At 37.2% G+C, this 23130-nt stretch overlaps 1 protein-coding gene and 1 long non-coding RNA gene across 2 annotated transcripts; one reads left to right on the forward strand and one right to left on the reverse strand.

Annotated features, from left to right (window-relative positions):
• Nucleotides 1-9089: 9089 nt before the first annotated feature.
• On the reverse strand, nt 9090-9719 carry LOC146941293 (uncharacterized). The gene has a single exon (XM_085749939.1). The coding sequence runs from the start codon at nt 9717-9719 to the stop codon at nt 9090-9092; it is 630 nt and encodes a 209-aa protein (XP_085606065.1).
• A 7324-nt stretch (nt 9720-17043) lies between these two features.
• LOC146941294 (uncharacterized) lies at nt 17044-17895 on the forward strand. Its single transcript, XR_015033521.1, has 2 exons — nt 17044-17197; nt 17304-17895. It is a non-coding gene; the product is annotated as an uncharacterized LOC146941294 (long non-coding RNA).
• The last annotated feature ends 5235 nt before the right edge of the window (nt 17896-23130 follow it).

The raw sequence follows: 23130 nt of genomic DNA on the forward strand, positions 1-23130 counted from the left end.
TATCGGCTTTAGGCGATGCTACGGCTTCCACCCACTTTGACACATAATCAACAGCGACCAGGATGTACTCATTTGAATATGATGAAGGGAAAGGGCCAACAAAATCTATACCCCAACAATCGAACACTTCCACTTCAAGGATGAGTTGTAGAGGCATCTCATTTCTTTTTGACATTGATCCGGTTCTTTGGCATTCATCACAATGCTTGCAATGTAAATTGGCATCTTTGAATAAAGTTGGCCAATAGAACCCGGATTGAAGTACCTTTGCGGCTGTTCTCTCCCCGTTGAAGTGACCTCCATAGGGCGAATTATGACATTGCCATAGGATCTTCTTTGCCTCTTCATCATCCACACACCTACGCAAGAGATTGTCCGCTCCAATTTTGAACAAGTAAGGCTCATCCCACACATAGTGGTTAGCATCATGGAGGAACTTCTTGCGTTGTTGCCATTCAAAATCTTCCGGAATGAACCCGGTTGCTTTGTAATTTACCAAGTCGGCAAACCACGGTCTCACATTGATTGCTAGCAACCGTTCATCTGGAAATTCTTCACGAACCTCCGGTTCATTCTTGGTTACCTCATTGTTTGTCAACCTTGAAAGGTGATCAGCTACAAGATTCTCCGTGCCTTTCTTATCCTTGATCTCTAAGTCAAACTCTTGAAGCAACAACATCCACCGGATGAGTCTAGGCTTTGAGTCGGACTTAGTAAGGAGATACTTGATAGCTGCATGGTCAGTATAAACAACAATTTTGGAACCTACAAAGTAAGAACGAAATTTCTCCATTGCATAAACTATTGCAAGTAACTCTTTTTCAGTTGTGGCATAATTGATTTGTGCCTCATTTAAAACCTTACTTGCATAGTGAATAGCATGAAAAATTTTATCCTTACGTTGACCCAAGACCGCACCAACAGCATAATCACTTGCATCACACATTAATTCAAAATTTAAATCCCAATTAGGAGCAATGATTATTGGTGCGGTGGTCAACTTTTCTTTTAAAGATTCAAATGCATCAAGACATTCATTATCAAAAACAAAAGACTTATCTTTGTTGAGCAAGTTGCTCATAGGCTTTGCAATCTTTGAGAAGTCTTTGATGAATCTCCGGTAGAAACCGGCATGACCAAGAAAACTCCGAACACCTTTGACATTCACCGGTGGTGGAAGCTTTCCTATGACATCGACCTTTGCTTGGTCTACCTCAATACCCTTAGCAGAAATCTTATGACCAAGGACAATACCCTCGGTAACCATGAAGTGACATTTCTCCCAATTGAGCACCAAGCTAGTTTCAATACACCGCTTCAGCACGGTATCCAAGCTATTCAAACACGTATCAAATGACGAACCGAAAACCGAGAAATCATCCATGAACACCTCCATGCATTTTCCAATAAGTTTGGAGAAGATTGCTTGAACACACCGTTGAAAAGTTGCTGGTGCATTACACAAGCCAAATGGCATTCTTCGATAAGCAAAAATACCAAAGGGACAAGTGAAAGCCGTCTTCTCGTGATCATCTGGGTTCATGGCGATTTGATTGTAACCGGAGTAACCATCTAGGAAGCAATAAAAGGACTGACCGGAGAGTCTCTCAAGCATTTGATCCATGAAGGGCAAGGGAAAGTGATCCTTCCTTGTTGCTTGATTGAGTCTTCTATAATCTATACACATCCTCCATCCGGTGACGGTTCTAGTTGGGATCAACTCATCTTTATCATTAGTGATCACCGTCATTCCTCCTTTCTTGGGAACTACTTGAACCGGGCTTACCCAAGCACTATCCGAGATAGGATAGATCATGCCGGCTTCAAGCAACTTCACTACTTCCTTTCGCACCACCTCTTTCATGTTTGGATTCAAGCGGCGTTGCGGTTGTGCTACCGGTTTAAAGTTTTCTTCCATCATGATCTTGTGCATACAATAAGATGGACTTATCCCTTTCAAGTCGGATAGCTTCCACCCTATTGCTTCCTTGTTGGCCTTGAGAACCTCTACCAACTTTGTTTCTTCATCGATGGACAAGGAGCTACTAATGATCACCGGTTTTGTACCATCTTTCTCAAGAAAAACATATTTCAAATTAGATGGTAAAACTTTTAATTCTACCTTGGTGTCATCAACTTTGGCTTCTTCCTTGGATTCTTCTTTCAAATCTTCAAGTATGGCTTGATTAGGAAGAACCTCCTTCAAGGAATCTAGCTCCTTCAAACACTCTTCAATGGCACTTGCTTCGTCTTCATCAATAGCATTGAGTGCGTCCACCAAAGCACTCTCAAGGGGTGTTCTATTGTGCATTTGCTTCCGAGTAGTCAAGATGACTTCTTCGGTTGCATCCATTTTGAAACATGCACCCTTGTCTTTCGAGTACTTCAAAGCTTCTCGGATGTTGAAGGTAACCTCTTCATCATTTACCTTGACCTTCATGATATTATCATCAAGATCAATCATCATCCGAGCCGTTTGCATGAAATTCCTTCCCATTAAGATAGGCACATCCTCATCTTCTTCGACATCCATAACCACAAAATCAGCCGGAAAAATAAATTTGTCCACTTTTACAAGAACATCTTCGGCCATACCTAGTGGTTTTGCAAAGGATTTGTCGGCCAATTGCAACATCATCCTAGTCCGCTTTATACAAAGGTCACCAACTCTTTTGGCAACGGACAAAGGCATGAGATTGATGCTTGATCCAAGATCAAGTAGTGCTTTACCTACATGTGTTGTGCCAATAGCTACCGGTAGAGTGACTCTTCCCGGATCTTGCTCTTTCTTTGGCATTGTTCTTTGAATAATAGCACTACAATTGGCATCGATTTGGATCGTCTCTTCATCGTTGATTCTTCTTTTCTTGGAAAGGATATCTTTCATGAACTTTGCATAGACCGGCATTTGCTCCAAGGCTTCCGAGAATGGTATATCAATTTGCAACTTCTTGAAGAGTTCAAGAAACCTTGCGTATTGCCGCTCTTTGTCTTTCTTCGATGGAGCATGTGGGTATGGTAAGCGTTGAGCCACCACTTGCTTCTCAACTACTTGTTTCTTCCCTTTATCTCTCCCCACATCTTTATTCTTCCTCTCCATCTCCTCTTGTAACTCTAGATCTCTTTTTTGATTTTTTTCTTTTTCAACTAATGCTTCTTTATTCTTTATATACACTTCCTCCTCTATCTCTACACTATCCTCCTCGAACTCCTCTTTATTGACAACTTCATCATCCTTTTCCTCAACAACAATATCATCACCTACCCCTATACCTACTACTCTCCCACTCCTTGTAGCTATAGCTTTTGACTGCTATGCCTTGTTGTGCTCCTTAGGATTTGGTTGAGTGTTAGCGGTGAAAGCTCCACCTTGCGGAGGACCTTGAGCCATTTGTTGAGCTAACTGACCAACTTGCGTTTCAAGGCCTTTGATGGACGCGTCGGTGTTTTTCTGGTTAGCCATGGACACTTGCATGAATTGTTTCAAGACCTCCTCGGTGCTTTGGGAATTATTCGGTTGTTGGGGGTTATTTGGTGGTGGATTTTGGTATTGATTATTGAATGGTTGTTGGTAAGGTTGTTGGTAGTAGTTTGATGGTGGATATTGATAGTTATTGTTGTACGGTGTTCTCCAAGGTCTTTGTTGGTTTTGGTTGGCCGGATACCTTCCTTGGAAGTTGGAAGTACCCGGATTTTGTTGTGAGGTTCCGGCTTGTTGTGGTTGGTTAGGCCTTTGTTGGTTTCCCACATAGTTGACCTCTTCCCCTTCAAAAGAACCGGGCTCGGGACAATAGCCGGTGGGATGATCCCCCGTACAAAGTCCACAAGTAAAGACTTGAGCAGTTCCTCCTTCTTGCTTGAGAGATTCAAGAATTTGTTTAGGCATAGCTTTCATCTCCTTTTGCATAGCTTCTAATTGTTGAGTGAGAAGCTTATTTTGAGCTAAGACCGCATCATTTGCTTCAAGCTCAAGAATACCGGCTTTCCTTTGATTAGGATTCCGATTGTGAGAAGATTTTCTTGTGTTGAGCGCCATTTGGTTAATGATTCTGACAGCTTCAGCTGGGTTTTTCAAAGCAATAGAACCTCCAGCACTTGCATCTAGCATCGTCTTGGACATGTCTTGAAGCCCTTGACGAAAAAGATATAGTTGCATTTGGCTATCAAAACCATGCTTTGGACAATTCCTTAGCAATGATTTATAGCGCTCCCAAGCTTCACAAAGAGTCTCACTTTGGCCTTGAGCAAAAGTTGTAATTGAAGTTTTAGCCTCAAGATGCCTATCCTCCGGAAAGAACCGTTCTTGAAATGCTTTCTCTAGCTCACCCCAATTTTCCATCAAAGAAGTTGGTTGATCAAGATACCACTCCTTAGCCTTCCCGATCAAAGAATGAGGAAACAATTGCACAAACACACCCTCTTCCTCATCTTCCTTCATACCAAGTGTACCGGCGGTAACATAGAAGTTGGTAAGATGTCTATATGGATCCTCATGATCCATACCGGTAAACTGGTTATGAGTTATCAAGTTTATCAACCCAGACTTCAGCTCAAAAGATTTGGCATTACGGTTGCCAAGATTAGCTAGCCTCCTCGGACTAACCCACATAGGTAGAGCATTCTCATCTTCATTAGCCATGACTACTTCTGGTTCACTCCTCGGAGATGAATGTGCAGAAGAATGTGATGAAGAATCACCTAGTGATATAGTATGCACCGAACCTGACGGAGAAGGAATAAAAAGTAAAGATTCCGGCTGAGCCAGCCTGGCTAATCTCCTAGCTTCCTTTGCTTGCTTTCTAAGTAACCTAGCAGTTTTCTCAATTTCAGGATCAAATTGTAGGTCTTCCTTATCAACGGTACCTCGCATAAACAAAGTTCACCAAGACTATACCAGGTGGTTAGCATAAAAAATAATGAATGACATAAGTGTATAAGTATATGCATGAAAGAATTTTGTGCAAAATTGACTTAACATGACAAAATTGTTTCAATACTTATGATAAAAATTTCCGTTACTCCCCGGCAACGGCGCCATTTTGATGTAAGATTTTTCCTACACGTCATATAACTATGTACACGTGAGTATATATAGGATCGTTTCCACAGGGAGTTACGTTTAATCATAAGCATTTACACAATCGTTCACATTAAGGGTTTGGATATAATTTGTTTGTGTGTAACACTATATCCATATTTGACATTTAAGTAAAAACGAGAGGGGATCGAACTATTTCGCTTGCGGTATAAGATAACGAGCAAGCATAACAGCAGCAATCTCTCGATCGATTAACAGACTCTAGCTTTATAACCAATATTATTACAATCATTTCTACAATATCCTTCGTGTCCAAAGCGACATCGTTATTTCGAGGTTATCGTTTAAACATTCGTGTCCAAATTCCTTAAACGATAACAAAGTCGATCGGATGACTTAATCGACCGTGTCCAGCCTGATTAAGTATCCGAAAGCATTAAAATCTTGATTAAAAGTAATTATCAAAGGTTTACAAACTTGTCAAGAGTGATATAACATAAGATAGATTGTTATTCTAGTTCTAGATTCAAGAGTTTGTGTCCAAATCATCTTGAATCTCTTTGAAAGCATTAAAAGCAAGAATAACAACAATATTGAATCATTAAGCTAGAACCTTATATATTAAAAGATCAAAAGATTACATAATAGCTTGATTGTTACCTCAATACTACAAAGAAGGTTAGTTACATATAGACATGTAAACTAATGCAAGGAATGAAGGAAAGATGAAGATTCCATGCCAAGATCCTTGATGTCTCAATGAATCTAGGGTTGAATCTACTCCTTAATCACTTGCTTTGTGTTTCTCTCTATGAAATAGCTCTAACCTCTCTCTAGAAATGTGTAAAATGTTTCAATGGAATAGTGAATACCTAAAAGAGAGGTAAAAATGCTATTTAAATGGCCTGTGTTTTTGCACCTGCGCTAATAGCGCAACTCACGCTAATAGCGTGGTAAGGCGGCCTATAATCTGGCCAATGGGAGCCTGCCACGTTGTTCTTGCCCTGCTGCTACGCTCCAGCCACGCTAATAGCGTGGCTCTCTGGAGCATTTACGCTAATAGCGTGAAATACGCTAATAGCGTAGCTCTTCAAACCCAGCTTCTGCTTCCACGCTCCAGGTACGCATATAGCGTAGCTCTCTGGACATTGTACGCTAATAGCTCAGAATACGCTATTAGCGTACTCTTCAAGGGTACTCCAGATCCACGCCCCAGGTGCGCTAATGGCGTATCCCTCTGGCCTTGGGCATTTCTTCATCACGCCAATAGCGTAGGACACGCTAATGGCGTAGCTTCATGAACTTTGACATTTCTTGCTCCTTGCTTGTAATTTCCTGCACAAAAAGGGTAGACTAAGGCTCAAAAGCATAAATGACATATTAACACAATATTTGGAGTTTTCCATAGAGAATCTTGCAAAACAAGTCACTAAAACGACTAAACTCCTATGCGAAATATATCACTTTTAAACACTTATCATAAACAATAATTAATTGAGAAATAGATTAGAGATAAGAAGAATGGTTCAATTAATTTTATTTGAAATTTGATACTCCTTCTTTCGTTCATAGCTTATACCTTTCAGGTAAAAATGATAGATGTTTTTCAAAATAATTTTCAAATATCATTAATGGGGCTCAGAGCCTTTAAATACTATCACATATACTCCCCCTTTTGTCATTAGCAAAAAGCAAATAAGCATAAAAGACAAAAAGATTTGAGAAAAACTCAAACATGAAGAGAGTATAACTATAATCAGAACCTGTAATCTTATCAAAATATAATCAGAGCATAAATAAATAAGTAAATCAGAGCAATGTATATGAACAAAATATCAAGGCATTATGAATCAGAACCAACTAAGCAATCTAATATCATTCAGAACCAGTAAGAAATTCAAAGCATGAGATGTTCAGAAGCAAGAACTAAAACAACTAAAACAAAACAACAAAGAAAAACTAGGGTGTGCAACTAAGGTTTGGTTTGTTGTTGTTGTTGCATCATGTTCATCATCTTCTCCATCTGTTCAGCTTGCTTCTTCACTAATTCTTCAAGAGCTAGTTGCCTCTGAAGAAGAGCATCTTCTCTTGCCTTAGCTTCCTCCTGTTGTCTTGCTAGCTTCTGCTTCAGCAGCTTGAACACTCTTTCTTCCCTTGTCACATAGTCTGCTTCTGAGTAGAAAGACTCATTAGTCAGAAGCAGCTTGGGACCTCTGGCTTGTTTAACTGATTGAGAGATCTTGAAGAATCTCCTGACAGCAGCAGCTTTGGTTCTGATGCACCTGTTGCTCACATTATCTAACAAGTCAGAAGCTTTCTTCTTCAAGGATGACCATTGCTCTTCATACGCAATTGGCAAGTCAAGCAGTCTTCTGAGCTGAATCAGATCTTGCATTTCTGAACTGATCTTGAGTAGCTAAGTTACAATGTACTCGGATTCCAGGATGTCTAGGGGTGGTTGTTCAAGGATTTCTAGGTCTGAGGGTTGGTCAGAAGCACCAAGGGATAGTTTTTGAACAGTGTTAGACTTTGGAATGGTGAGTTGCGTAGATTGGGTTGAAGAAGATGGTTGGTCAGAAGCAATGTGTACAGTTGAAGTTGAGGCTTGGAAATTGACTTGATGATTGTCAATATCCATTGGAGTAGGTTGGGGAAAAGCTTGCTCTGGTTGAGGGTTTGGTTGGGGTATAGCTTGCTCTGGTTGAGGGTTTGGTTGGGGTATAGCTTACTCATGTTGAGGTTCAGTATCAGTATTGGTTGGTGGTTGTTGAGGTGATGTTTGCTCTGTTTGAATGTTGGGTTGGGGGTCAATATCAGTTTTGGGTGATTGTTGTTGTTGGGGTGATGAAGGCTTGTTGTTGTTGAGTTGCTTCTGATAAAGTTGTTTCAGAGGCTTTCTATGAGTTAGGCTCCACATTTTCTTTAGGTAACTCACCTGAGTAGTGAAAGACTAGATTCTCTAAGACAGTATTATCTTCTATTGATTCAGGAACAGGTGGTTGTGATGAAGAGGGTGAGATAGGGGTAGAGGTGACTGGAATCTGACATACCTTGACAGAGTTATCTGCATCTGAAGTGGATTCTGGTGCAGTATGCTCTAGAACTGCAGCTTGTAGAACAGCTTCTGAAGTTCCAACTACTGGAGCATTCTCCACAAAGATCATCATTTCTTCCTCTGAGTCATCTTCAGCAGCCTTACCAGCAATTTCCCTGACTTCAGCCAACTTTTCTTTGTAGAATTTATCACATTCTCCTAAGCCAAGAGACTTGAACTTCTCATCTCTTTGTTGAATGTATTGTGCTTTTAACTCCTTCTTATTTGATTTTATATCATCAGCACGTTCCTTAGCCATCCTTTTCATTACAAGAGTCACCTCAACCATAGGACTCACAATTCGAAGAGGAACCTTTTTCTTCTTGGGCTCATGCTCTTCTTTTTCTATTGCTTTAAGAGCTTCGTCCAGATGCTCTTGGGTGATAACGCGCTCTCCTTTCCCTCTTCTTTTCCTGGGAATAGAAGCAGCACTAACTTTTTGCTTCTTTGTCTTAACTTCGACAGCATCAGAGTCAGTACTGGTTCTGGCCCTTTTTCCTTTGGATACATCAGCTTCAGTGTTGGCTCCTGATTCTCTGGCATGAGCAGCCACAGACTGGCCAGGACTTTAGGACTGCTTTCTTGAATAATGAAGGGAAAGTTCTTTAGAGGTTTTGACTCAGCTGTGGTCAGTTCTACCCATTTTTCATCAACAAGAAGTTTGTTGATGATCTTCATAGCATATAGGGACTTGTTGTTCCAGATGCGGTCTGAAGTGGTAAATGTGAAACAGCTATCAGAAGCTTGTTTGTAACTCCTCAGAGTCTCCAACAGCTTGCCCTGGTGAAAGATTTCTGAGAGAAGCCTTCCACAAGGTACTTGCTTCCTTTCCTTGCTGATACATTCTTTAATAGCCCAGCACAGATGATGCAACAAGTATTTTGGAAGATCAATCCTTTGAAACATAGTCATTGAGTACAATGCTGGTTGATGATCCTTATTTGGTTGATTAGCTCTTCATCCTCTTTGAAAGAAGCAATGTGCACTGATCTTTAACAACAATCTGTGACACACCTCCATTTCTGCAGTCTTAGTCTTTGGGTTTCCTTTGCAGAACAACCTTACATAACTTTCTAACAGGACATCATCCTTGACATCCCATTGAAAAAATCCTTTTGAAGATACCCTGCAGGCTTTAGCAATAACCATTTCCGTGATGGTTACTGGGATACCCATCACTGCAGATCTAATTTCCATTCCTTCAAAAGGTTTCAGACCCATTTCTTCTCTGGTCCTTCCTTTTAGACTTGAATCTTTCTCTACAGCCCTTTTCTCTTCGTGTCTTGCCGCTTCCTTGTCGTAGACTTCAACCCTTAACCAAAAGTCATTTACCAGATTCTCATATATTGGTCCATTCAACATACAAAAATAACCATGTAGCGTTTGTGGTTTGATGTAGGCTTCCATGTTCACATCGTATTTTTCCAGAGATGAAAAGTCAAAAGGTGTTTCCTTTTGAACAATCAGATTTTCTGCTGGAATAGACATAGTCTTTGGTTTGATAACCAACCCAGATTCTGGAACACCTTGAGGTTGCATGTTTGAAGTAGATTCTGAACCTTCTCGTTGCGAGCTTGCTGATGTCATTTGATTGATGATGAAGATGATGATACTTTTAGGGTTCTAGGGTTGAGAGAATTGCGCTTACTTCGCAAGAACATATTTGAAAGTAAAATGTTTGTTGTGAAGTGAGTAGTGTGTGAATTGACAATGTGTTAAGAGTAAAACGATTGCAATTCAAAAGAGACAAACAAACATAGCATTAATGACATTGGGGGCGCGTGAAAGTACTTTTCAAAGCTATTGAATCATCATTGCCCTTTTAAGTTATACACCAATACAGACAGGCCATGTCAGATGTTCTCAGAGTAACTACCAAGTTAGTGGGCTAGGAGTTACCAAATAAAGTAACTCACAACGTTTCCACTAACTCTACTATTCAGAAGCATAAAATCCAGCTTCTGGACTTCAGATGTTGACGTCATCATCAGAAGCGTATTTTCCTCAGAACCTTAATAAAGAGCTTCTGATGGACCATAGCTTCTGAACTGATTTTAGAACCTAAAATCCTATTCAGGAGCAAGCAATCTTTTAATCAGACACGTAGTGAATGTTCAAATTTTTCTTTATAAAATCAAATCTTTCAACTATTAAAGGCTTAGTAAATATATAAGCCCATTGATTCTCAGTATCAATGAATTGCATATCTAAAATTCCTTTTTGAACATAGTCTATGATAAAATGGTGTTTGATTTCAATATGCTTAGCTCTAAAATGCAAGATTGGATTTTTAGACAAACAAATAACAGCAGTATTATCACAATAAATGGGAATACTGTTAGCAATTATCTGATAGTCTTCCAACTGATGTTTCATCCAAAGTAGTTGTGTACAACAACTTGCAGCTGAAATGTATTCTGCTTCTGCTGTAGACATAGCAATAGTTGTTTGTCTTTTGCTAGCCCAGGATATAAGATTATCACTCAGAAATTGACAATTGTCACTGGTTGACTTTCTTTCAATCCTATCACCAGCATAATCAGCATCACAGAATGCAATTAGCTTATAATCTAAGGATTTCCTATAAAGGAGTCCAAGATTAGTTGTTCCTTTCAAATACCTGAAGATTCTCTTGACAGCAGTCATATGAGATTCTCTAGGATCTGATTGGAATCTTGCACACAAGCATACACTGAATAAAATATCTGGCCTAGATGCAGTGAGGTATAACAAAGAACTAATCATACCTCTGTACAGCTTCTGATCTACTTTAGCTCCTTCATCTTCTTTGCTTACGGTGCACGTAGGATGCATTGAAGTGTTCATCATTTTACAATCTTCAAGCTTGAACTTCTTCAGAAGCTCCTTTGTATACTTTGATTGATGAACATAAACTCAATCTTTACATTGATTGATTTGAATGCCAAGGAAGAACTTCAGCTCTCACATCATGCTCATTTCAAATTCATCCTGCATTAACTTAGAGAATTTCTTGCAAAGAGATGCATTAGTAGAACTAAATATTATATCATCAACATATATTTGCACAACAAGAATATCTTTCTCAAGGGTCCTTCTGAAGAGTGTTGTGTCAACCTGTCCTCTTTTAAAATCATTTCTGATTAAGAAATAACTTAGTCTATCATACCAAGCTATGGGAGCTTGTTTCAAGTCATATAATGATTTCTTCAGTTTAAAAACATGGTCAGGATACTTAATATCCTCAAAACCAGGAGGTTGCTTGACATACACTTCTTCTTCTATGACACCATTAAGAAATGCACTCTTGACTTCCATTTGATATAATATTATGTCATGATTAACTGCATAGGAAAGAAGTAACCTGATTGCTTCCAATCTTGCAACTGGAGCAAATGTTTCAGTATAATCAATGCCTTCTTGTTGATTGTAACCTTGTGCAACAAGTCTTGCTTTGTTTCTTGTTACTTCTCCTTGCTCATTCAACTTGTTTCTGAATACCCATTTTGTTCTAATATTGTTCTTGTGCTGAGGTTTGGGTACCAGATCCCACACATCATTTCTTTGAAATTGGTTTAACTCTTCTTACATAGCTAAGATCCAACCATCATCTGAAAGTGCTTCATCAACTGTTGTAGGTTCAATCATTGAGATTGGTCCAATCATTGACTCTTCTTGTCTGAAGTATGATCTTGTTCTTCTTGGACTATCTTTATTTCTAATGTTTAGCTCCTCAGGATGTGAAGACTTGTGCTTAAAGGTGTTTCTGGGAGAATCTGCTTGATGTGAGCCATCTTGTGCTTCATCAGATGCAACTTCATCTTGTACTTCTGATGTGGGTTCAGCTTCTGGACTTTCTTCAGATTCAGCTATCTGATCAGGTTCTGGAGTAACCTCAGGAACCTGTATCTCTGCAAAACTTTCACCTTGCTTTGAAGTTTTATCTTCAAGCTCTTTGTCATCAAATTTAACGTGCATAGATTCTTCAACACAGAGTGTCTCTGAATTATACACTATGTATGCCTTTGACCTTTTAGAGTAACCTAAGAAGATTCCTCTTTGGGCCTTGGCATCAAATTTCTTTAGGTAGAGCTTGTTATTCAGAATGTAACATGTACATCCAAATTGATGAAAGTAAAAGATATTGGGTTTTCTTCCTTTAAAGAGTTCATATGCTGTTTTCTCCAAAATAGGTCTGATATAGATCCTGTTTTGGACATAACATGATGTATTCACTGCTTCTGCCCAAAAATGTTTTGGTAAATTGTTTTCATGGATCATGGTTCTGGCCATTTCTTGTAAAATTCTATTCTTTCTCTCTACAACCCCATTTTGTTGTGGAGTTCTAGGAGAAGAGAATTCATGGACAATTCCATGTTTTTCGCAAAAAGTTTCAAATGGCTCATTTTCAAACTCTCCACCATGATCACTTCTGACTTTCAAAATCTTTGATTCTTTTTCAGATTGTATTTGAGTGCAGAAGCTATTGAATACATCACAAGCAACATCTTTACTCTTCAGGAATTTCACCCAAGTTCATCTCCTATAATCATCAACAATGACCAATCCATATTTACTTCCATATAAGGATGCAGTGCTAACTGGTCCAAATAAATCAATATGGAGTAGTTCTAAGGGTCTGGAGGTTGAAACAATGTCTTTGGTTTTAAAAGATGATTTCACAATTTTCCCTCTCTGACATGCACCACAAAGTGCATCTGAATGATAGTCAATGTCAGGTAGGCCTTTGACAAGTTGTAACTTACTAAGCTTAGAGATTAACCTCCAGTTAGCATGTCTCAACCTTCTGTGCCACATCCATTTCTTATCATTCACTGACAGAAGGCAAATCACCTTCTGGTCAGCCAGTTCAGAAAAATTAATTTTGTAGACATTTTCTACCCTCTTTCCTTGAACACAATGGATTTGTCTTCCTTGTTGATTACAGTACAATTGGTTTTCTCAAAAAGCACATCATAACCATTATCACAAAATTGACTTATGTTCAAAAGGTTATGTTCAAGACCATCTACCAACCATACATTATTAATAGAGGTAGAGGAATTACCAATAGTTCCTGTACCTATGATTTTGCCAGACTGGTTGCCTTCAAATTTCACATTTCCTCCCTCTTTCATTGTTAGGCTGAGGAACATGGACTTCTCTCCTGTCATGTGTCTTGAGCAACCGCTATCTAGGTATCATGATCTTTGCTTTGGCACTGCTCTTAGACGTACCTGCATTATTGACATTTTTAGATTTAGGTACCCATTGTTCTATGGGTCCTGGAAGGTTAGTACTTGAGGCTTTACTCTTCACTTCCTGTACTTTGTGATGTGAGTTGGGTTGCTTCTGATTAACCATCACCTTAGGTTTTGGTTCTTCAGAAGCAGTAACTATCTTCTTCTGAAACTTAGACTTCAGAACCTCAGATTTTGGTTTCACCAGACTCTAAGGAACAGGTTCTGATCTTTTCAGGATCCTGATCTTTGAAGTCTTGGAATCAAATTTGATCATAGCCTTTGGCTTAGAAGTAATCTTAGCCTTAGAGCTAGAAGCTTCAGGTTCTGATTGAACAACAGTTTCCAACTCAACACCTTCAGGTACAAAAACTGTTTCAGACCTTCCTTGATGCATTCACTTCTGGAAAACCAACTCCTCTGCCATTGTTCTTGTAAATGCTATAAATTATAGAAGCCACTCTGCTTCTGTCAATGCCAGATATGATAAAACCTTCAAGAGCAATTTCATGGTTGCTTAAAGGTTTTTCATTACATTTTTCTTTTAGCTTCTGACATAAGAACCTGAGCTGATCTTCATAAATTTTACACATGAAGTCAAAGCCCCTAAGTCCTTGTTCAGAAGCTTTCAGATCCAATAGAGTTGATTTTTGCTGTTTTACCAAATCAGCATATTTTTCTTTTAAATCCTTCAACTCATTGGTTCTTACTTCAAAATGTGTAAGAAGTTCTTTAAGAGACTCAACAAGTTCATTTTTGGGAATCTTAGAATATACCTCGTTTTCATCTTCTGAGTCTGAATCTGATCCTGCTTCTGAAGTTGTTGTAGTTACTAATCCAACAGCTACCTTTGCGTCTTCATCAGCTTCCTCTTTGTCAGATCCAGATTCACTTCCTAAATCATCCCAGGTTGCCATTAAACTCTGCTTAATCTGCTTCTTGAATTTGCTTGGTTTGAATGTTGACTTCTTTGACTTGTCCTTTGACTTCTCCTTCTGAAGATCAGGGCATTCAGCAATGAAGTGTCCAGGCTTCTTACAGTTGAAGCATCCCTTCTGATCTTCTTTCCTTGAGCTTCTGAAGTTGCTCCTTCTGGTTAGAAACTTTCTGTTCTTTCTGACCAGATACTGAAGTCTGTTGGAGATCATAGCCATCTCAGCAGCATCTTCTACAGAGTCTGAACCAGATGGTTTTTCTTCTTCAGATTTAACTACTTTGAGAGCTTTTGATGACTTGCCTTTGGATGGAAGGGCTATTGATTTACTCTTCTTAGCAGACTCATGTTCATTAAGACTTAACTCATGAACTTTGAGAGAACTAACAAGATCTTCGACACTTAAAGTGTTTAAATCTTTAGCTTCCTCAATGGCAGTCACTTCTGGTCTCCATCTGGCAGGCAAGCTTCTGAGTATCTTGCTCACGTGGTCAGAAGCAATATAACTCTTCTTCGGGATTTGTAGCCCAGAGACTAAGGTTTGAAACCTTGAGTACATCTCCTCAATAGTTTCATCATCCTTCATCTTGAATAACTCATACTGATATACAAGCATGAGAGCTTTTGCTTCTTTGACCTTCTTGTTGCCTTCATAGTTTGAATAGAGAGAAGCAAACATAGCTTTAGCAGTGGATTTGTCACTCATTTTCATGTACTCTGCTTTAGGAATAGCAGTGACAAGAGCTCCTATGATAATATGATGCTTCTTGTAGAGTTTCTTCAACGCAGGAGTATGTTTCTTTCTATCCACAACAGTTCCTTCTTCATCAAGAACCAAGTCACCAACTCCTTCTTCTAGTATATCCCATAGTTCTTCGTCTAAGCTCATGATATAACTATAGAAGTTGGTTTTCCACCAAGAAAATTCTTCAGCATCTCAATTGAACTTTGGAATCTTTCCAACACTGGATTTCTTACTGTCACTATAATCATGTGAGACATTATTATAGCTAGTTTGACCAGGAGTAGGAATAGGAGATCCACCAGACATGTTTTCCTCAGATATTTTACTGTTGCACGGTTAAGTGTTGAACAACAGACCAAGGCTCTAGATATCAATTGAAGGTGAGAAAAACGCAAGAAGGGGGTTGAATTGTGTTTTTGGAAAATTCTTCAATTCTCTAAAAACTGAACACACTGGTCAGAAGCTAAGTGATACAGCTTCTAAAGTGATAATCAGAATCTGAACGCAGCGGAATAAAACAGAGAGAGAGAGAGAAAGAGAGAGAGAGAGAAGAAGAAAGACACAAAACAATTATACAGGTTCCTTCCACAAACCAGAAGTAGTCATGTCCCCCTTGCACTTCCAAGGAGAGTTCACTAGAATGTAATATCTGATTACAATTGCTTAAGCACACAGCAAGAGACTTCCTTTGCTCAAGCACACTTTGCAAGAGTCTTCCTATGCTCGAGAACACAATCAAGAGACTTCCTTTGCTCAAGCACAACTGCAAGAGACTTCTAGTTAAACAAAATTACACAGAAAATTATTTAAGGTTGACCACTTGATATACAATCAGAGGTGCTCACAATACAAATCAGATACAGACTCTAAGACTTAAGAATTTCTAAGATATGACTTTGAGACACATAAATTCTAAGTGAATGCAGAACAATTTCAGCAGAGGTTTGGCACTTGTAAAAATGTTGAGAGTCTTTTGTTCAGCACTACCAAAACTCTAAGTCTTCACTCCTTTATATAGAGGTGTGAAAGAGACGTTGTGAAATTGCCAGCACATCAAAAGAGTCGTTGTTGAAGCTTGATCTTTCACCAATGATCTTTTGCCTTGTTTGGTTGTTGTCCTATGAAGAACCAATTTGAAATTCATTCCCATTGTGAAGGAACATCTTTGCAGGCATAACTGTTATTCTGGAGCTGTTTTCTTGTCTTGTAGCGTGGACACAAAACAGAGTAGTGGAGACGGTGGTTGTACAGTTCGTAGAAAGTACAATGTCAACGCTTTTTGAAGATAAGGTTCCAATGCCTTCAAATCTTCACCAAAAATGACTGTTGCAACCATCCACTAGTCTTCTGCAGTGTTTTCGAATCCAATAGACAGCTTTTGAAGTGTTGATCTTTGAATCTTCAGCTTGTGGTGATAATCAGCTTCTGATGAGCTTCAGCTTCTGATGAAGTCGCTTCTGAACTATCCGCTTCTGATGACCTTCAGCTTCTGATGACCTTCAGCTTCTGATGACGTCATCATTCTTCAGGCGCACTTTTGTCTTCAGATGCTCTTTCATATTCAGATGCTTTCAAGCTTCCTTTTCTTGATTCCTTAGCTCTCTTTTTGTTCTTCAAAACTTTTATATGATGTAAATTTTTAACTATGGTCTTGTACACTTGAACAAATATTAGCTAGTCCAATTTACAATTTTTAATACCTTGTTATCATCAAAACTCTTTAAGGTTCATTGTTAAACACATTTTGTTCCAACAATCTCAAATTTCAATGTTGAAATTTAATTTTAATGTTGTTTCTTATCGATTATGCAAAATACTTGAAAGAGATCTTACTTAGGGTTCAATATCTCTTCTCTTTTGATGATTTTATGAAATTTTTATTGTTTTATGTTTTTCTATGTGAGCCTCATAAAATCAATAATTTTCTTCTTTTTTTCTTCCTTGATGTTTAAATTAAACATAATATATTTTTAATGTTTAAATTTTATGCAGAGATATTACAACACAAACATATCCGAGAGACGAGGGAATTTGAATTTCAATTCAAGGGGAAGGTTTTCTAGACCCAGACAGTTTCACAGGCAGACAAACAATTCGAATTCTAATTCAAGGGTAAGGTTTTCCAGCCATAGTCGAAATCATTACAGATGGAAAAATGAGCAACCAGGTATCTAAATGGTTTTTTCAATTAGACTTGTAACAAACTATTTCTCTATAACTTTTCATGAGGATATCACTATAAAATAACTATTTTTCTATAATGTTTCATGAAGGCTCAAGTAGTTCTGTTAATGAGCAAGAAAATTCGGACAATTCTCCAGATCAGCCTTGTTCATAATCCAATTTTATTGGGTAATGCTTTGCAAATTCACCGGTCTTGTTGTCTTTTTTTAATCTTTTGTTCTCAATGGATAAATCGGGGCAATGGGTGTGTGGTTCTACTGATCTAATTGAAGTTGAGCCCATATCCTCACCACCAGATTTTGACTCTGAGTTCCTGCTGTCATCAACCGATTTTACAGCTGCTGGCGACTGGATCTTCCGATGCTTGATTGCTGGCAGCAGCTCCATCTGTCGTCGCTTGAAATTCTAGTAGGCGAATTCCCATGAGTATAGGTTCCAGCAATTATTGGTTAGGTTCATGAGTATGTAGAATGTGACAAACTTATCATTTTGCACAAGTTAAAGATATTGCTGATTTTGTCTTGCAATCTTATCAGGCTTTTTGTGTGATCATTCATGATGTTTCGTTTCATTGAATTGAACAGTGTATAAGTTATGTTGTCTAGTGTTGTTATAAATAAATGTAATGCATCATTGATATCAAAATATAACTCTATATGAGAAGTTATTTGATAGGACAAACCGCAAGTGCACGGTCTATCGAAGTAGTAATAAAAGAGAGTATCGTTTAAACAGGGAGTTGTTCAATTTAATTAACTTTTAGAGAATGATTAGAGGAGAAGAAAGATTGTTAAGTAGAGGGGTTCAGTTGATTGAAAGTAAATATAATAATAAAAAGAGCCTTGGGATTATTGGTTCATCGTAATGACGAATCCTTCACAAACAAACCCTTAAACTTATAACCTTACGTTAGTCCTAATTTCTAAAGACAAGTTTCTCTTTAGCGTATCAAAGCTTCTCTCGAAGTCAGTGAGTGTGTTCCTCCAACAACCACACCTATTCTCATGAGTGATTGCCTTTGGTATCCTTGAAGCTCGAAACTTTATATGTCTCAAGGTTTGCTAGACTATTCTCATGTTTCGCAATCATTGTCTAAATTCACTTGTTCCAATATCAAATCTCCGCGTTCGCTTTATGAATTGATATTTGAGATGATGAATTAACAATTATCAAACCCTCCGCGTTCGCTTCCACAGTTTGATAGTGGTTAATTCATGTTAAAATGGTGAATTTAGATTAGAAATTAGGGTTACATAGAATTAAGGTTTAAGGCTTGGTTTGATTCGGATTACGTCATTAGACTTATCCAACAATCCCAAGACAAAGAAGTCTACTCACTCATGCTCATTGTAGACATAGAGAAGAAGAAGAAAAGCATAAAGTAAATAACAAGAAAGTAAAGAAATAAAAGAAGAACTTTATTAAGAAAGACAATTGTCACTGATTGAATTCCAAGAATAAAGATGATTTTTGTTTGTGATGGCTAGCTACTCCATTTATAGGATACATTCGACTTAAAATCTAAGCAATTACATCAATAGAATGTTCCACAAGCAACAAAGGGCTTTTTGGTCAAAACCAGAATAGAGTAGCTTAAATCCTAAGCAAAAGCAGCAAAAGGCCATCCTGGGAGGTGGCACGGCCGTGCCAACCTTAGCACGGCCCGTGCCAAGCTTCTGACTTGGGGGAGACATATTTTTGTCTCTGAATCTTCGCATTTTTGCTCCGAATCAGCTCCAGACTCCTTTCTTTTGCTCCAAGACTTAATCCATCAAATATTTATTCCTGAAATATAATAATATGCAATTGAAGTAAAAAAGCTCAAAAAGGAAATAATATTAAAATGGGTCTTGCTAACTGGTGCCTCGGGGGCACTGATTAAGCATATCATAAAAGGAAATTATTACCATAAAAAGAAACTGTTTTTGACTTTATTATAAATTAATTACACAATTTCAATGCATTAACTACTATATAATTTCCATTTTCATATCCTTAAGCAGTGCCTCGGGAGCACCGGTTAGCATTTCCCTATTAAAATAAACTCAAATCTAATTAAAACGACACTAAATCTTATTTATAAAAGTTCTTAAGTATATTGGACAACTTTTTGGAGCCCAAAAAGTTGTTGCAAATTTCTTTCCTTATTTTTTTTTCGTTTCTTTAATATTTTTATAAGATGGTTGCATATCCTATTTATAAAAGTTTTTAAGTCTCTTAGATAACCTTTTGGAGTCAAAAAAGTTGTTGCAAATTTCCTTCCTTATTTTTTGCAGTTTCTTAATAGTTTTAGGAAATGGTTGCATATCTGATTTATAAAACTTCTTAAGTCTCTTAGACAACTCTTCGTATCCAAAAAAGTTGTTGTAAATTTTCTTCCTACGTTTTTGTTATTTTTTTATTTTTTAGAATATGATCGCGTATCTTATCTTATTTATAAAAGTTATTAAGTCCCTTAGATAACTTTTTGGAGCCAAAAAAGTTGTTGCAAATGTTCTTCCTAATTTTTGGATCTATTATATTATAATATGGTCAACAATAGATTTTAAATAATTCACACTACCAAAAAAAAAGATTTTAAATAATTCTTATTAACAATCTCTCTGATGTGATAAGCCATAGAAGCGTTGAGGGAGGAATTGAATGCTATATCGGAGACTTGGATAGATGACTTAGAAACATATGGCTTTCGAATGAGTAGAAGCATATCAGAGTATATGTAATGTAATTTCAACAAAATGGAAAATAGTTCGACCTTAGAGGTGAAAGTTGGAGATCATATCATACAAGTTATACATTTTACATATCTTGGGCTCATAGTACAAAATGAAGGAGAAATAAAAGCAGATGTAAATCATTGTTTTCAAGTTGGATGGTTGAAATGAAGAAGAGCTTTAGTTGTTTTATGTGATACCAGTGAAAAAATATCAGACAGTTGTCACACCAGGGATGTTTTATGAAATAGGGTATGGGGCGGTTAAGAAACAACACGAGAATAAAGCAAGTGTGTGGAGATGGGGATGTTGTGTTGTATGTGTGGTAAGACTTGATGAGATAAGATTAGAAATGACAACATTGTAAAGATAGTTGTGGTAGCACCTATAATATAAATTTGTGGAAAGCATGTTTAGGTGGTTTGGACATGTTGAGAGAAAACATGTAGATTATGTAATAAGAAGAGTAGTCATATTACAAGAGGTATAGGAAGACCTAGAAAAACTACAAGAGAAATTATTATGAAAGATTTATAGAATAATGAGTTAGATCTAAATATTGTTTTTTTTTTCATAACAAGGATTGGACCAAGAGTCAATCCTAATGCATTATCTTTGAACATCGATTTTAGATGTACTTACAAAACACATCCAACAACTTGCACTGAGATGAATGCGTTTTGAAGATGATGTAGTCTTAATTGGAGTGTCGAGGAAGGAATTGAATGGGATGTTAGAGACTTGGAGACAAGTCGTAGAAGCGTATGACTTTCGTCTGAGTAGAAGCAAGACACATTATGTAATGTAATTTCAGTAAAAGACGAAGTAGTTCTACCTTAGAGGCGAAAGTTGGAGATCATATCATACAAGTTACACAATTTAAATATATTGGGTTCATAGTACAAAATGATGTAGAATTAAAAGAAAATGTAAATCATCGTATTCAAGTTGGATGATTAAAATGAAGAAGGGCTTCGGGTGTTTTATGTGATACAAACGTATCGTTTAAGTTGAAGTGCAAAAGTACCAGACATGTGTCAGACCAGCAATGTTTTATGCAATAGAGTGTTGGGCATTTAAGAACCAACACAATAATAAAGTAATTGCGCAGAGATATGGATGTTGCGTTGGATGTGTGCTAAGACTAGATGAGATAAGATTAGAAATGACAACATTGTAGAGGTAGTTGGGAGTAACTATAACATAAATATTGTGAAAAATAGGTTTAGGTGGTTTGGACATGTAGAGGGAAAACATGTAGATTATGTAGTAAGATGAGTAGATGAAAAGTTGAAGTGCAAAAATATCAGACAGTTGTCAAACCAGCAATGTTTTATGGAACATAGTGTTAGGAGTTTAACAACCAACACGATAATAAAGTATTTGTACGGAGATGGGGTTGTTGCGTTGGATGTGCGGTAAAACTATATGGAATAAGATTAGAAATGACAACATTGTAAAGATAGTTGGGGTAGCAGCTATAATATAAATATTGTGTATAATAGGTTTAGGTGGTTTGCACAAGTAGTGAAAATCAAGTAGATTCTGTAGTAAGAAGAGTAGATCATATAGCGCATAGTCATATTACAAGATGTAATGGAAGACCTAAGAAGTATGTAAGAGAAACTATTAAAAAAGATTTATTGATTAATGAGTTGAATCTAAATATAGATTATGATAGAACATTATGACGTATTTCAGTCCATATATAGTCGACCCTACTTAGTGTGATAATGTTTGGTTGTTGTCGTCATCTTTTGAAAGCATTAATTAATGCTCAACAACAACTATTATTTCATTTCATGATCAACTACCACATTTATTAATCGATGAGATAATCAACTTCCCGTGCATCGCACGGGTCCAAATACTAGTATTATATTAAAACTAGCTAATTATTGACTCATCATTATTCTATCTTAGAACCTTTTTTACAAAATGGAAACATATATTATATATACAATGTTATTTTACAAACCAACTACTACTTGAAGGAAATTAAGTAACAAGTATCCTACCCACTTCTCCAAAACCATTGTGGGAAGTAACTATGCATACTCTAAAACTTTCACTTTGATGATCTATATTATATATCTTATCTTAATTACCAATATTTAAAGGCATTCTAGAGTACTATGCCTTCCTCCATTTTGCTAGCCTTGACAAGAAGATTAGTACCTCTGAAGAGAAATTGATCATTAACTTCATAAACAGGTGAAGTTAAAAAATAATGCAAAGTATACCTTTTTACCCTCAGTCAAGAAGAACAGTGGATTCTTTCCAAGCACACACTTCACTTTCTCTTCCAATTTGTTATAATCCTGAATTCAAACATCTTTGTTATCTTTAGATGTAGAACTATGTAGTAAACAAATAATAGGAGAACAAACATTGCTTTCTCAAAGAAACGATTATGTTTTTATCAACGGCTTATATTTGCAGTCAATGTGCATCTATTTACACCGACAATCCAGGGAATGGATCCTCTCCAGTGACTGGAGGGTCCAGTGAAATCCTACCCATTGAAAATTAAATGCATTTAAGAAATTGAATTTTAATAAATGTTAAAATCAAGAGAGAGAAGATGTTTAATGACTTAGATTTGACACTGGAGAAAACTGGAGACATTCTCACAGGAGACAATCTATTCCCGACAATCCATGTCAACTAATTATGTTTTTATCAGAGTAATAAATTTGTTTGATTTATTATCTTAAAATATTATGTTCGATTTGACTTTTATGTGCTATTAATCTATGAAGCACAAACACCTCTAGGATTAGACGTGTCACGATGTCCAACACGCGTTGGTGTCCAACGCTCTTATACACTTGTACGACATGTGCCGACAAGTGTTGTAAATAAGTTGTTTTTCTTCACCTCGACACTCTTTAGACCGATGTCCGACACCTATATAACACTTATATGAGGCGTGTCAAACAATTCAGACAAATAAATGAATTTTTTTTCTTTGCTTCTACACATTAGACTCAAGAGTTAAAGATGTGTGAGAAGTGTTTCAACGAGGGATTATAAATATTAAAGTTGATTGCAACACATATAATTTTTTTGATAGTAGATGGGTAAATAAAAGTCAAATACTATTGTATCTTATACTTTTTTTTAATGAAATAAATTGCTCAAATTAGATGCACATATATGTATTTTGTCATAGTCCATGTTTCATAGCAGTGTCAATTTA

Source organism: Medicago sativa, chromosome 3 (assembly GCF_051527215.1).
Source record: "Medicago sativa cultivar Bolivia chromosome 3, Bolivia_mono, whole genome shotgun sequence".
In the NCBI taxonomy this organism is placed as follows: domain Eukaryota; kingdom Viridiplantae; phylum Streptophyta; class Magnoliopsida; order Fabales; family Fabaceae; genus Medicago; species Medicago sativa.

Bases quoted from the DNA above. Each gene is read 5' to 3' on its own strand.
- LOC146941293 (XM_085749939.1), bottom strand. From the start codon at position 9,719: ATGACATCAGCAAGCTCGCAACGAGAAGGTTCAGAATCTACTTCAAAC.